This window comes from Pagrus pagrus, assembly GCF_965226575.1.
Source record: "Pagrus pagrus genome assembly, chromosome: 22".
NCBI lineage: Eukaryota > Metazoa > Chordata > Actinopteri > Spariformes > Sparidae > Pagrus > Pagrus pagrus.
In genome coordinates, this window is record NC_140204.1 from 14,621,232 (window position 1) to 14,636,444 (window position 15,213).

The 15,213-nt window shown below is 42.4% G+C and overlaps 1 protein-coding gene across 2 annotated transcripts in view; it reads right to left on the reverse strand.

The window, feature by feature from the left end:
• Positions 1–11,273: 11,273 nt before the first annotated feature.
• Positions 11,274–15,213, reverse strand: part of LOC311251445 (glucosidase 2 subunit beta-like) — a 122,713-nt gene continuing 118,773 nt past the window's right edge. For both annotated transcript variants that reach the window (XM_084343848.1, XM_084343847.1), the window contains one exon: positions 11,274–12,937. In XM_084343848.1, the coding sequence (XP_084199974.1) occupies positions 12,800–12,937 (138 nt within the window). In that variant the 3' untranslated portion in view covers positions 11,274–12,799. The remainder of the gene's footprint in view (positions 12,938–15,213) is intronic.

Here is a 15,213-nt window from a genome sequence, read left to right on the forward strand (position 1 = left end):
GTTAATTAATACAACATCCCTGGGCCCACAGGCTAGGCTGCAAAGCTAACCCAGGAGGGAGGAAGAGATAGAGAGAGGAGGACAGAAGAAAGGACAAATCATGCGTGGGAATTGTAGATATATACAGAGAGGATAAAATGGTGAAGAGTACGGCTACAGTACCTGCTAGGACTGGGAGATGTTAGGCTGCAAAACACAAGGAAATCACACAAAATGTATTGAGTTAGCCATCTCCATTGATTATTAATGCCAGGATCTTTCAAGATGGTCATCATGTCAAATCAAGCGAACAAATTCTTGCATATTCTTGCTTTGAACTGAGACTTTGCAGACTCCAACCAATCATGGCTTGGTCATGTCTTGTGTGACCTAGTAAAGAACCAGAAATCAACTTCGGTTACACCTGACAGCACAACATCTTTACAATTTCTGATTACCGATTAATGAATGAAACAGAACTTGGGACCATCCATTGTCACTGAAGTGTGAAGGTGAGATCTGTGTTTGTCCTTATTTGGGGAAGAAAGAGGTTGAGTGTGCAGCAGCTGATGCCACGTGACCACATTATTTAGGTGTGATACTGTTGAACAAAGGGTGATTGTCGGCCCAGAGTCTTTTGTTGTCAGGATGCTTTGTTGGTTGTCTTCCACTACGACACCAGAATAAAACAAGCTGTTGTCACGCCCAGAGACGAAAGAGGATACAGTATGGAGGCGATTTACAGGGGCGCCGATCAGGACTATGACTCAGTGGACAGAAGGGGCGTGCAGTAGAAGAGGAGCGAGAAATATAATCGGGCACGTCTTCACATCTTTCTCAGTAATTGGGGATTTATTTCAACCAAGCAAATTTGGTTTGTTTTGGTGAGTTGTATTACATTTATGTTTGTTTTACGAGTTAACAAGGCCATTAAGCTCGTCTTAGTTCAGTAAAAGAGAGAAACTTGAATTCAGACGGTGTATGGTTGTATTTTAGGAAGGAGGAAATATATTTTGAGTTTATTTTGTTCATTTTTTTTTCAAATTTTCTTGGAGGCCTTGTGAAACATAGCACTCACTGCTGTCATGCAGTTCCCAACTGAAACTGCAGGGGCTATTGGACTTTCGTCTCTGGTGGCACAAAGTAGTATTAAGGGACAGGCCAGGTCGGGTTAGCTGGTCAGCGTGACATCCTAAAGTAGAAATCTCTGCTATACAAAACAAAGATGTCTTTGACATAATGTTACTACTGTTGTTTCTTCACATTCTGTTGATGACGGTTAATTTTTTTAACGTTTTAAACTAAGTTCTGACCATATCTTGCAAATTGCTTAATTAGGTGTGTGATTGAATGGCATGGATTCTGTGTTTAGGTGCCTTCAGTTGAGACTCGGCTCACTGTGTTTTCTGCAAGTAAATATAGGAGGAGAAGTCACACAGCAGAGGTATAAACAGTGAATTGAATTCAGAAAGTGATACAGGAAGGTCTTTCGCCCAAACTACAAGCCTCAGGTTTTCGGATATTGACATTCTTGCTCCATTAAAAATGCATCTCCTACAACGCCACTCGCTTTCTCTGACTGGAATAACTGGATACCACCTCTGAATTTCGAGTGAGAGGGAGACTGACAGCAGACGTGCGCTCCAGCGAGAGAGGACTTTTAAAAAACTAAAGAGTATCCAGGTCCAACCCACTCCAACAAATACTTGAAACAAATGGATCTATTGGCCTCAGTGACCTCTTAAACAAAGCGGAAAAGAGCAACTTTGGTCTCCCTTCCCCTGCAACCGATTTTTTGGTAAACAGTGAGTTCTCAGCCGCAGTTCCCCTTAACTTTGCCTCAGTGAGAAAACTCTTGTCTGTTGAGCTCCATCAAACAAGAGAGGAATTTGCCTGGAGATAGAGGAGTCCGTAGGGAGGTCCTCGCCTCCCCCTCTCGCTCTTTCTCTCTCCTTCTGTATCCATTTATTTAAGCTGGCAAAAAACAACTTTGGGACCAGGGTTGTCAAACAACACTTTTTTATTTCCCCACAGCGGAGGTGTGTGTAGTTAGAAAAAGCAAATCTGCAAACTCAGCTTTCCAGAAGTATTCTTTATTGTAGTATGTAACAATGTATGGAATGAATACATGTCTTAAAGAATAGCCAGTGCTCTCCTATGCTTAACAATAATATCATTTTTTGATAATAAGCTCCCTCGTTCATTGACTAAGTTTATCGCGTTTGCAAATCAGCCAAATGACGGCAAAATACTGTAAATAGCACGCCTGCCAGTAGACACAAAGGAGATAGGGGCTATAAATACCCTGAATAAATCCTCCTAATCAGGAAGCGGGAGAAGCATGAGTTGTGTTGATATAGGAGACTGGTGGCTGAATACCATTTTAAATGCTTTCACCAGCTTTTTCCTTTTGGTTAATGTTTAGAATTCACTGGATAATTACCATATTAAAATGCATGTAGGAGTCTGTGCAGTTGTGGTGGGGAAAGATAAGGCTGCGAGAGTAGGGAGAGAAAAAAAAAAAAAAGTCCACCGGAGGCCTATCAGTCAGTTCTGAATTGCTTTATAATTACTGAGATGCACAGACATAATTTCCTTCTAAAAATAATGCAAAGTTTTCATTTCCCTCCACTCCCTTAAAGCTGTTGTGAGGGGGGTGGGGAAGTCTCCCCCACTTTCGTTCTCCCCCTCTCCCGAATGCATTAACTTAACCTCTTCCTGTATCAGTCAGTGTGGTGCCATGTTAAGCACAGCGTAGCCTAGTTTCTGCACAGCATGAATGTTGCTCCCTCCCTGTTTTGGGATTGGAGAAGAATCCAAATTCTGACACATTGGGGTTGTATTCATGAATATGACATACTGTCGAGCCAAAGTTCTTTAAACTTGTTGGAGTTTTATTTGCATACATCTCTCATAAGTTTTAATCTTTTGTGCGTGACGACACTAAATTCAATTATTTATTCTGTGCACAGATGAAGTTTCCCGTTCTGAACAGCTGGATGCGTCGGTATCGCTCGGCCTTAATTAGACTGAACCTGGAGACGGCTGACAACTTAACAGGCTTCGTGATGGAGGTTTGGTTGTTCAAGTTGAGGCGATTTTTTAGAAACTTTTTTTAGGCCAAGGGATGGCTGCTTGTTATTTTTTTCTCAAGGAGTTCAACTTAAGGTAGGTCTGCCCTATTTATAGTTATTGTTACTATCAAGTGGAACAGAGCTCATAACATCTAAAACTGAGCTCATTGTAATTGTTAAAGGTGCACTGTGCAGTTTTTGAAAACAAATTTGAATCGGAAGAGAAAGATCTTCATCCGCTAATTTGTATGCCTAAATAAATGAAAAAAAATGTCATGACTGAATAAACAAACTGACATTAAAGGACAACACAGTTTCATACTGTTTTACTTTGTTTATATTTGGCGGACCCTGCCACCTTTCTAGCTTCAAACAGTGTTCTGGGGACCTTATTTTAATTATTACCCCATTAATATTGTAAATATAAAAATTGTGAGTTAAAATTAAGAAATTATTTTGCGGCATAAAAAAACAGAATCCCCTCACAACACGTGACAAAGAAAGATATGAAAGATGCTATCAAATATGGTAAATGTAGGATAAAAGATTCTCAGCCTTAATGTTTACCACTTTGGTCCAGAATGAAATATCTTAACAACTATTGGATGGATGGTTGCTAATGTTAACGTTAAGCTCAAAGCGTCGCTGTGCCTACGTACAGCTTTGCAGGTCCGCTAGCATGGCTGTGGACTCCCTCTGGTAATTCACCTTATGTCAAATCTCTAAACTACAGCTGTATGTGAAGGTGTCATGCTTAATTGCTACCCCTTTTGGATTTAAAGGGTTTACGCTGTTCACCAAAAACGGCCCTACCAAAGCTCAAAATGACAAATAGAGGATGAGCTGAAGAGTGATTTAGAGATTAACATGATTTAGGGATATTGTCAGTGACCCAGGGTCTAGTGATTTAGACAACAAGCTGCTGTATGTAACTGGAGGCATTGGTAATTGCATTAAACACCAAACTCTGTGAAATTGCAGTCGTTCTATAGGAAGCCTGGAGCCCACAAAAATAGTAGCCTAGTTAAGGAAAGGACAGAAAAGGAAAGGTTGCAGGAGGGGGTGTGTGACGACCGGCAGGTTCTCCTATGATGAAATATTGATGGCGCTGACTTTGATTCTGCAATAGGTACTTTTGATCCAGATCTGTCGTGGCAGAAGAGACGCCCTCCCCCCCCGATTCTTCCTCAGGTGTATCGCTGGTCTTTTCGCTTTCGAAAAATGCCATCCACCCTCCACTAGCTTTGATCAAATGTGTAGACTTTGAAGAAGAACTTATAGAGATCAATGATGTGTGTATACGGGCAGGCGGATACTGAAGGTCTATAACTCAATATGTTGCAGCGGGCGCTGGATGAGTGCCAATGACGGGGCTTTGCAGTTAGTCAATTGTTGACTTTTATTTACCACGACCGCTGCTGCTGCCGTACAGTAATTGATGACTGAATCAAACACAGAGTGGGGAAGTAACCGCTGACTTCTTTGCTTTTTCGGCTCGAGCAGCGATCGCGTCTCTTTTCCCTCTCAGCACTCATCTGAAATTTAAATCCAATACTTCGGAAAAGAGGGGGGAAAAAAAACAAGCTCTATTGTCCAAAGAGACAAATTTCATTCACAAAAACTCCATAAATCCTGAGGCTACACTGTCAGTGTGTTCACATCTCTTGTTCAGATTTGTAGATCACCCCGGCGCATCTCTACACGCTTTTCCGCCTCTTTTATTCTCTTAAAAGAGTCAAGTGCTCTCTTCTTTTGTCTGCCTGCAATCCAGTGTGTGTGTGGAGTGGAGAGTATGATGTGTCCAGTGCAGCGCTGCGTCCCTGGGTAATGGAGCAGGGAGCCATCTGTCTGTCTGGCTGGCCATCCGTCCGCAGCCTCCAATCCTATCAGTGTGTCTCACCTGCTAATGAAAAGCTAGCAGGTACTCCTGCTGCAGCCCTTAAAATGGATGACTTCCCTGCACAGCGGAGGCTGCCGCGCACACTTGGCTCAACCATCACTCTTCTTCTTTGTCTCTTTTCCTTCCTCACCCTCTCTGCCACATGCTAGCAGTCACTTCTCGCCATTATTTTTGATGTTTCGGGGGCATTAAATGCAAGCAAACATTAGCTGCTGTTAAAGCTAGCAGTGTTATGATCCGCTTTCTGTTTTCCTCCTCTCCTAAATGAAATTCTGGTATTTGTTTTGAAAGCTAAATTGGCTCCTCATTGTTTACCCTATTGCTTAGAAGAATGCAGTACTTACTTTTTTTGTGTGTGTGTGTGTGTGCGCACCTCCCTGGGAACCTGCATTATGCAACACAAAAATAATGGCCCAGTCTGGCCACACTATACGTTTGAAATGCAAAGCAGCGACGCAAAGAACGGCGCTTCGTTAATAATTGCCATAATTGTATAAGTATGTGGAAACTGCTACACAAAATGGAGCAATGACTATTATCAGGTTGATAACCAATAATTACTTACAAACTCTGTGCTCATTAAGCAGCTCCTGTGGAGAAAACCAAGCTCAATATAGCCCTCCAGAATCCCCTCCCCTCGCCCACCAGGATCCTGCTGCTCTCTGTCTCCCTCTCGTTATATCCCACTTTCTCCCTCCTCTTTCTCCCGCTCTTTATTCCATCTGTTATCCACGTCGTTCTGTTTCAATCACTTTCTATCTCTTCGCTCGTCTTTGTCCCCCTTTTTTTGTCCGGCCCTCCATCCTCCTATCTGCGAGCGGCCTCTCCCCTCCTCACATTTCCCTGCTAAATCCCAACATCCTGTTTATTTATGTGCATGGCACGCTGCTCACCACCTCCCCTCCTCTCGCTGGTCTTTCTCTCCCTGAAAGATTAACCATCCCCTCTGCATCTCCTCTCATCTATCATCCTAATGGGGGCTACAAGAGGGAAAAAAACAACAATTTGCCGAGGGAGAAGCAGCCACAGAAGGGCAAGGAAAGTGTTTGAATTGGAACTTGTTGATCAAGTTCAGGCCTGCCAATGGGTTTATTTACATGGCGCTGGTGGCACATGACCAACCTCTCTAAAAGCTGGAATTGTCATCAGCAGATACATCCACAAACACTCCAACACCTAAATGGCATTTATGCTTGTGTTTAAGTGGCATATGTTGTCAAAATCAGAACCATGGTGCTGTTAACAGTCCTCCGCAGTCTGCTTTAAAGGTGCATTATGTCATTTTTAGGAGGAAATTTTAATCAGAAAAGAAAAATCTTCATTAAAAAATAAACCAACTGTCTTAATTTGCATTACTGAATACACAAACTTACCTTAAAGGACATCATCATCTGTTTAATTACTGAACCACGTCTCCAAACTATTTTATTTTGTTTATATTTGGCGGACCCTGCCACCTTTCTAGCTTCAAACAGTGTTGTGGGGACCTGATTTTCCTCCCTGAACAGCTTGTTTATTCAGTTATAGAAAAAAAACAATCCATAGATGGATGGTTGGTTTATACTCTGCAGCTTGTTTATATAGTCTTCTGCATCTTCCCTTCACTTTTCACTACCAGAAACATTTTTAGACCTGCCCTAATTGCTACGGTACACTGTGGTAAACTAGAACAGTAGAGGCGACAACATTTAGTTGCGTTTGGACACTAAAAGCTTGAAAATTGTCTTCTACCAACCATTTTCTTTCCAAAAATCGGATTTTTAAAATTCGAATCAGTAAAAAAAAAAAAAAATCAGCGTTCATTCTAAACATCAGCTGTTGTTGCATGAACAGACCTATCTCCCCAGCACACACAACACTAAAGGCTGCTAACAGCAGCTGGTTAGCTCAGTTAGCAGTGCAGCTAGCACTTCAGACTGAGAGCCCAAAGCACTCAGGGAGTGTTGGTGTTTACTCTGCTGGCACAGGAGCTTTGGACTGGGACAGGAGGCAGCTAGCTGGTTAGCATGCTATCATGACATCATAACATCAAAACAGTTATTTCTTCACAGTCTGTTGATAATTTTAGTTAGTTTTGAATGTTTTCTACTAAAAGTCTTAAATATAGCACCTTTAAAATGTCTCCTGTAAAATGGACTTTTCTCAATCTGGTATAGGGGGAACAAACGCTCTTTAAACCAATCGCTATATTCATGGGTGGCGCTTCAAAAAGCTCAAATATTAGTGTTGATCACCAAACTGACATTATATCTACAGTAAAATGCCTCAGCTACGTGGCGTTGTCCTTCACTGAAGACGTCTCCTCCGTTACAGTCCTTCTAATCGATGTGAAATTTAAACATCCCCATTTATTCCCTGGCTGTTAGAGAGGAGGTCCTGCTCCTCCTCTCTAACAGCCTCCTCTACTGTAAGTATAATAATAAGTGGGAGAAGCCAACTGCGGGTAACCACATGCTATCACAGCTCGGCCTTCCAGCCTCCAACCGCGACATGCTTACACTCATCCACTCCACAGGGGAAGTGTTGAGCCTCGCTCGCCGACGTGAGAGCACAAACACAGAAACATTTACCCTCCGCTGCTGCTTCTACCCCCCCTCTCTTCCTTCCTTCCTCCCTCCTTCCTTCCCTCTCCCAGTTTCACATCTCTCTCTCTCTCCTCCTCTGCTCCTCCCATCGCTGTTTTCTACTCAGTCAGTTTGTCTCTCTCCTCCTCTCAAAGCGCCGTTCTCCCTCAAGCTTCGTCCTGCTCTCTGTCATTTCTGCTGCTGTTTATTTGTCTGTCTGTGTAGCTCTCTCTTCCCTCCCCTCCTTCTCCTTCCCATCCTCCTGTCAATATTAGTCTTTGTTCATCTGCATCTCTAATTCTCTCACTCCTCTTCATTCCTACAGTATACAGTGTCAGCGCGCTCTCTTCCTGAGTAATGCGACGTGTGATGCTGAGGCTGGTGATACTCTGCAGCTACCAGTGTTTTGAGTTTTGATTTAATACCTCAGACTCTTATTAGACTTTGTTTTGTTGTTTTGTTCATGAAATACTGCGCAGTAAAATAAAAGCAGCCTGTGTGGAAAAAGTTGCCGTAAGCTTATCAGAAACCTTAATTAGGACACAATGGAGCAACTTTTAAAGCCAGACTAGGTAACTTTTGAAAGAAGAAATACAATTTTTTTGTCTCTTACAAATGAAAAGTAGAATTAACGGAGCCTTTTTTAAAAAATGTTTTACACACTGAGTTAACGACTCCTCTGCTTGTGCTCTTACAGTAGGTTCTAGCATGAACTTTAAAGGTCAAGCTTTAAAGCGTCTTTTAGCTCCTTGCGTCGGTTGAATGGCCCGCGGATTTACTGTTTTGGTTCAGTCTCACAGCTCTCATCTGCCTCATTTTGACACTACATGCTGAGCCCCCAACGACAGGCAGAGACCGTTAGCGAGTTAGCATTTAGCAGCAAAAGAGACGGATGTTTCACTCTGTAGTTGGTGGAGACCATAAAAGAGATAAAAGGAGAGTGAATACTGGACTTAAATTAATCAGGTGGCAAGAAACATGACTCCAAATGGATGCGACCACTGCTTTGTTTCTGCTGACTGCTTGGTTTTACCATATTAAAGGTGCAATATATAGAAATTGGCCATGTGTCAAATTCATACACCAAACAAATAGAGGGCAGCGTATCACCAAAGTAACCGCTAACTAGTTATTACTGTAGCTGTGGTTAGCTACTTAGCTTAGTTAGCAGTGCAGCTAGTGGTACTATTAGCTGACTTGATTCTGAGATTGGGAGATTGGCTCCCTATGAGCTTTTACTATGCAATTATGTCTAACAACAGGTTATCAAAGGCATATGTCGTGTGTTGTTGGTTGTTGCTAGGCTCTGAGGAAGGGAAAAAAAGAAAAGCGTTTTGGGTTTGTTTGCGACAGCGGTGCCAACAACAATACCACCTGGAAATGCCAGGGTCGTGTTGTGTTTGCGTGTTCATATTTGCATAAAGGTTATAATATGTCAGTTATTAACTTGTTTTTGCTGCCCCCAAGGGGCCTAAAACATTTTTTCTCACAGGTTGCAGGTAATAAGTGACTTTTTATTAAATCTAATGGATTTGATGATTCCTTTTCAAACTATTTTTGCAGGTGTTAATGTTATTCTGAAGGTATGTTGAACTATTTGGCTGAAAAAGACAAATAAATCTGATTGACAAGAGCTGCTGAAGCAAACAGTGCTTATCATCAATCTGAATAAAATGCTCACCGCTGACCCAAGTTTTTCACCTACTCCTGAGGAAAAACAGCCTCCCATGGACTTAAATATTAGTTGCAAAACATGATAAAAGTAAATAATGCTAATCAACATGAGTCACTTGAAACCTTGAAATATCTTCAGAAATAGAAATGTGTTACTGTACCGCATAAGTGAGTGTAGGCCTGAAACTGTATATATGTTTATATATGTACTCACAAAACAAACGCCTCTAAATGGTGTTGTTTGCAAAGAATATGTAGGCTAGAGGCTGACTGTGAAGCGTCAGTATCGTGACTGAATAGACTGGAGTAAGTGTGGACGCGAGGGAGATGGATGTGACTGTCGCACGCCGACTCAGCGCGAGCGCCCTTTTTTTTTTCCCTCTCTCAACCCTGAGGGTATAACTGGCCTCCCTTCAAAGGAGGAAGCTTAAAAACAATCTCCAAAAGAGTGAACGCGGCGCTGGGTTGTGGTGGGCGTCAGTCAACCAGTCAGTCACTCACTAGTCAGTCAGTCAGGCGAAGGCCTCGCTGTCTCCCACTCCAGAGAACAGGTACCCTGAACTAGTTTCTACAAAGCTGAGTCGGAGATTTAATGCAATATAAAGCCTCTGGGCCCTTTTAGCAATTTGGAGTCAACACACAAATACGCCCACGCTCAACTGGAAAGACTTTCCATCCCTGCCCCTTCATGTGCAAATGTGCTGAATGGAGGTGTGTAAGTATGTGCTGGTGTGTGCGTGTCTGTGTGTGCTCAGCGTGTGCTCGGTTTCCCGGCTGAATCCTTCCCACATCTCCCTCCTTCCCTTTTCTGATCTGCAGCAACACATCAATGGCCAGTCAGTTCAAAAAAACCCAGTACAGAAACTCACAGTGCTGCCTTTTTTTTCTCCCCTCTCTTCTCTCTATTCCTAAACAACTGTCCATTTAAACTGCAATCTTCCAACGCTGGCTCCCGCCCACGCTGTGTGGGGTGAAGCACGCAAGTAATTTAACACATGATGATCATTCAGTATAGTGAGGAGCTGTTGATACCCTGCAGATTGTGGAATCTGTTCCTTTGTGAGAGGAAGGAAAAGTTCTGCATGAGACGCCATCACGTGGTCACCATATGGCAGTGATACAACGTAAAGTTTTCTCCAGATGCCAGTAATGCAGTATTAGACAGAGTGCTGCTCATGACACTCAGTGATTGGCAGCATTTCCAGCTGTTGGTGGAGTCAGGAGCCTGTGAACGCTTCCTGTTTTTGTGCTGACATCAGCTTTGGCATCTGTTGCATTTTTGGAGATTAAAATATACAGCGATGTTGTGTTTTTGCTTTTTTTTTTTTCTCCTTGAGATGGCGAGGACTCAAAATGGATTATATCCTTTGAGCTCCCTCTCCTTCCAGTGTTTGCCTTTACAGACGCGAGATAAAAATGATGGTGCGAGTTGTCAGATTTTGCTGCTTTTACACATTTTGTTCCACTCTGATCTGAAGTTGATTCACCTCAACCGTTTAGTTTCTAGAATTTTGTCCGACTTGGTCGACACTTCAAACAAACTCGACCACTCTCCCCAAAACACTGAAGGTGAACGCGAATGGTAAAGAATCGCCATCAAATAGAGAACGTGAATGAGAGCTGAAGCCAGATAAATAAAAACACGGCAGTCCCTGGGCAACAGGGCCTAAGGCTATTGCACTGCTAGCAGGCAAACAGCCACCCAGCTGCCCCAGCAGGGTAGGAATATATCTGGCAGCCTATTGGATACCTGACAGCTGATTTAGCTCCCCCTTAATGAGCAGAGGGCTCTGCTGCAGAAACCCCACAATCTGTTACATAACAACATCATAAATAGCATGCACAGTAAGAAGCATACTGCTAACGCGGGCAGAATCTTGTGAAATCATGATATGTTATATTCAATACACAATGCATCATAACCGCTGAAAGTGTGCAAATATTGTGAAAGTGTTAACAGACTATAGATGAATGTGGCTGCAGATATACAGCCACCGATGGTTTATAGTTTTTAAATACTAAAACTGTTTAGTAAATAATGTGTCGTCAGATTAAACTGTCACAGTAAAAGCAGAGTCAAGGAAGAATTAAGCAAGGCTTTAATAAAATAAGACAATCATTTTATTTGTGCTTAAGCAGTTATTTGTTACAGCAGTTACATTACTGGCAATGTCACTGTATTTGTTCAGCTATTTACATGGTAACGCTGACGCTTAAAGGGCAACTCCACCAATGTCACACATTAAACTGTGTTTACAGGTCTGGAGGAGTACGACGGCATATGTAAAAAAAAAATAGTATAAAGCCTCTTGTGGCTCCAGAGGAAGCTGCATGGAATCTGATTACTGTCTCCAGTGATGTAAGTCAGTGGCTAAGTTGCATTGTGGGTAATGTAGGCACCAGTTTTTTAAAAGCAGTCCACTGGTCTAACATTAAAAACAAATAATCTAACTTGATAGCAGAACAGGAGAGATCACCTTTTATATTACACACATTCTTCTTCTTTTATAAAACCTGGCGCCTACATTACCCACAATACAACTTAACCACTGTGTAACATCACTGGAGGTAGTGGCTGAGACAGAGACACCATTCACCCTATTACAATACACTGTACCATCAACATGAGTTTGAAGCTGTTATTTTAAGGTGAAAAGTTACATAATGTTGCTTTAATGTGTAAAATTCATGGAGTTACCCTTTAATTGTATTACTATGTGACTTCACTACCCTGTTGGTGACGCTAAGGCCCTAGCCTTTTTTTGTCTGGCAGTATTATGATATATAATGATAAATGATTACTATATAGTTAACTGAATCATTTCCTAAAACATACGAGTAAATAGTGCATTTTCTGGGGACTATTTTCAGCTGTGGATTTATACACATTTTGTGCTTCACAGCAGAGGGATGGACTCAGAATTACATTGCTCATGTTCATCATAATGAAACAAACATAATGAAATGGAGCTCTATGCTAAGCTAAAACAGGTTATCGCTAAACAAGAAAGACTTGTAAGGAGAATCACATCATTTTTGGTTTTGGTCTTTTCATGGTATTTGTTGACAGTAAGAAAAATATATACTATAATTCGACATTTCCTTTAAGGAAGGCTGAGTAACTTAGCCACCACAGTTTAGTGAAGCAGAAGGACACATTCCTTTTATTTGTGCTCATGAATGAGCAGTTTTCTCATACAGCAGTTACATTAGTGACATACTGTCACTAGACTCTGCAAATGATCTAGTTTCACTTTGATTATTTACACTGTAATTTTGTTGGACCTTTAGTGTAAACACGTGTCTAGGCATATACTGTAATGGAAGAATACTAAATCATTTGATAAACCATCTATTAAAGTATTAACGTGTAACAATTTAAAGCAGCACTGTAACAATCAATGAGAACTAAAGTTGTCTAGCAGCAGTGTTACTGAAAATCTGATTCTGACCTTAGCAAGACTTATTTGGAAGTATATATGTTCTGACAACACAGATGTCAGAGGGGACCCTCAGGACCCCAGCCTGTCACCGCAGGCTAGCCAAGGGGGTGGGGGGTAGGGGAGGGCTAAATGAATCTAGGCTAGGCCAGTAAGGGAAGGGAAGGGTCACAGTTCACTGTGTATGCCCCGCTGCTTTAGCACCGGCTGACAGGCCACAGGAGTCTGAAAGTCCATGATGTACTGGCATTTGCTGGGCTCCTTCACCGATCGCAAGGCTGTCTCCGTTCCGCATGTCAGCGTGACCTAGAAAAGCACAAAGAAAGGAAAGTTGAGGTGGTGCGGGGAGACGAGCCGTAGTTAGCCTGAGTCAAGAGCCATGCCGGTTTTATCTCCCGGAGGGGGCTGATTGAAGACGCTGTCCTACCTCTTGTTTTAAGGGTTTTCAAACTTCTGTGGAGAAATGAGATTCACTACAAATGATAGAATTATGCTGAAAACTACAGCGCTAGTGGTGAATCAAACGGTATCAGGTCTCTCGTCAAATGAAATGATCGCACTCCACATGAAGAGTTTCATCACTGCCGAGTCAAAGTGACGCTGTGACTGCGGGACAGTGTGTGTGTGTGTGAACAGGATGGGCAACGATGTGATTACCAATGTCATGACTTTAATAGGCGACTTTGACACCCTCTGCAAGGGAGTGGAAAGGGAGAAAAAAAAACGTATTTTACTTCTAGGGGGTTTCCATAGCAACCCCTCACATCATACTGCGCCCTGAACAGACGATCCCTCCGGCGAACAAAAGCACCTGAAGAGGGAGAGAGATGGGGACTTGACAGGTATTATTGTGCTGAAGTTTCAGGCTGGTACAAGTGGTGATTTGGTTTTGTCCCGCGCTCGGATTAAAAATAGAGTCTTTTGTTATGTCACTTGGTATCTTGTTGCACAGAGACATTAAGTGGGTGTGTGCCACTCGGTGAGACAAAGTGTTTCCCGATGTGTGTGTGCATGATTATTGGTGATTCAATTTTAACTTGCAGGTGCGACAGCCAGAGATCAGTTTGGACGGGCCTATTTTTGTGAGTCTAACTTTTCCAGCATGTGTGTATCGATGCTTCCTTCTTATAGGAAGTGGAACTCCACTGATACTGATACACATGAGGATCAGTTTATTGATCACAGATCGCACTTTTCAGCCTGTAAAAACAGTTTGTTTCCTGTGATGTCATTGTGATGTCATCAGGGTTGTCATCTTGGATTTTGAGACTACAAATTGGAAGTGCAGAGTCGAAAAAAGGTGGGTGTTCACCAGGCATGGACACTCTGATGAAAGATGCTAATGAGTTGCATTATGGGAAATGTAGTATCTAGGTTTTTAGCGATATGGACCAAAAATCAGTATATCTTCGCGTTAATTAAAGTCGTTATTTCAAGCCATATCACAATGATTTCCTGAACCTAACCAGGTAGTTTTCTTGCCTAAACCTAACGAAACTTCAAACGTACTATGAAGGTCCAGTACGCCTGTCGCTGGTGTGCTGCACAGTCATGCTGTTTTGGGAACGGTGACATACCGAATGTCGTTTTGGTCACTGGCATGTTTAGGTATGAGGATGCGTTGTTCGTGTCAGTGTTTCCCCACTCTCAGATCTCGGTGAGTTCAATATTATCATGACCAATAGAAATAATAGCCAAATCAACAAAAACTGGACTAGTCCTTACAAGCTGGGATCCTTTAAACAATGGTAGAGGCTGCTTCAGAACTGGCGCTACAGTTGTGCTAGTTGTAGCTGAACTCACTGCTCACATGTAACAGTCACAGTCCAGCACTTTGAATTTAATTAATAACTGAAACAGTTGAGTTCACCCTTCCCTACAGACTCTTAAGAAACACTGCACGCTGCTTGAATTTGGATTACCTCAATATCCACCACTGAAACAATACATCACTGGTCCCACTACTCAAGTATAAAGTGTGTTTCACCGCTGAAAGAGAGAGCGAAGACGAGGTTCAGCATTTCAAATATAATGAGCGTCGACTTCTGACGAGACTTCATTTATGCCGACTGCACACGGTTAGGGGGTTGTATCAAAGGAATTCAATTTAGTCTTTTCAAAGGGGGCCCCCGGATGGCACGAGTACATACATTTGCAAACGGCATTTATTGGACTCTGATTTGAAGAGGGGGCCAGGCATAGAAAATAAGATGATTAAAAGTGCTGCATTTTTAATTGAGCAAATTCTCACACAAAAAAATGTAAATGGAGCTCATAAAAGTGACTGAAAGAGGAGGGAATGCTGGGAAAATGAAGAGAGGACTAGAAGACGAGGAAGCTGCGGGAGAATGCAACCGGAGCGACATTAACCATAAAACCAATGAAGACTGACAGAGGGGGGAAAGCAAGTCAGCTTCCATCACTTGGCTTCGAACAAAACATCTTTTTGCCAGGCTGCTGAGTGGGCCATGAGGACTGAACGTCTTTTACTGATTGACTGACTAACTCCCCATTGTTGAAACACACATGCGCAGAATGAGGCATGCAGAGAGCAGACTGGGCTTCAGATTGTCCCCGATGAA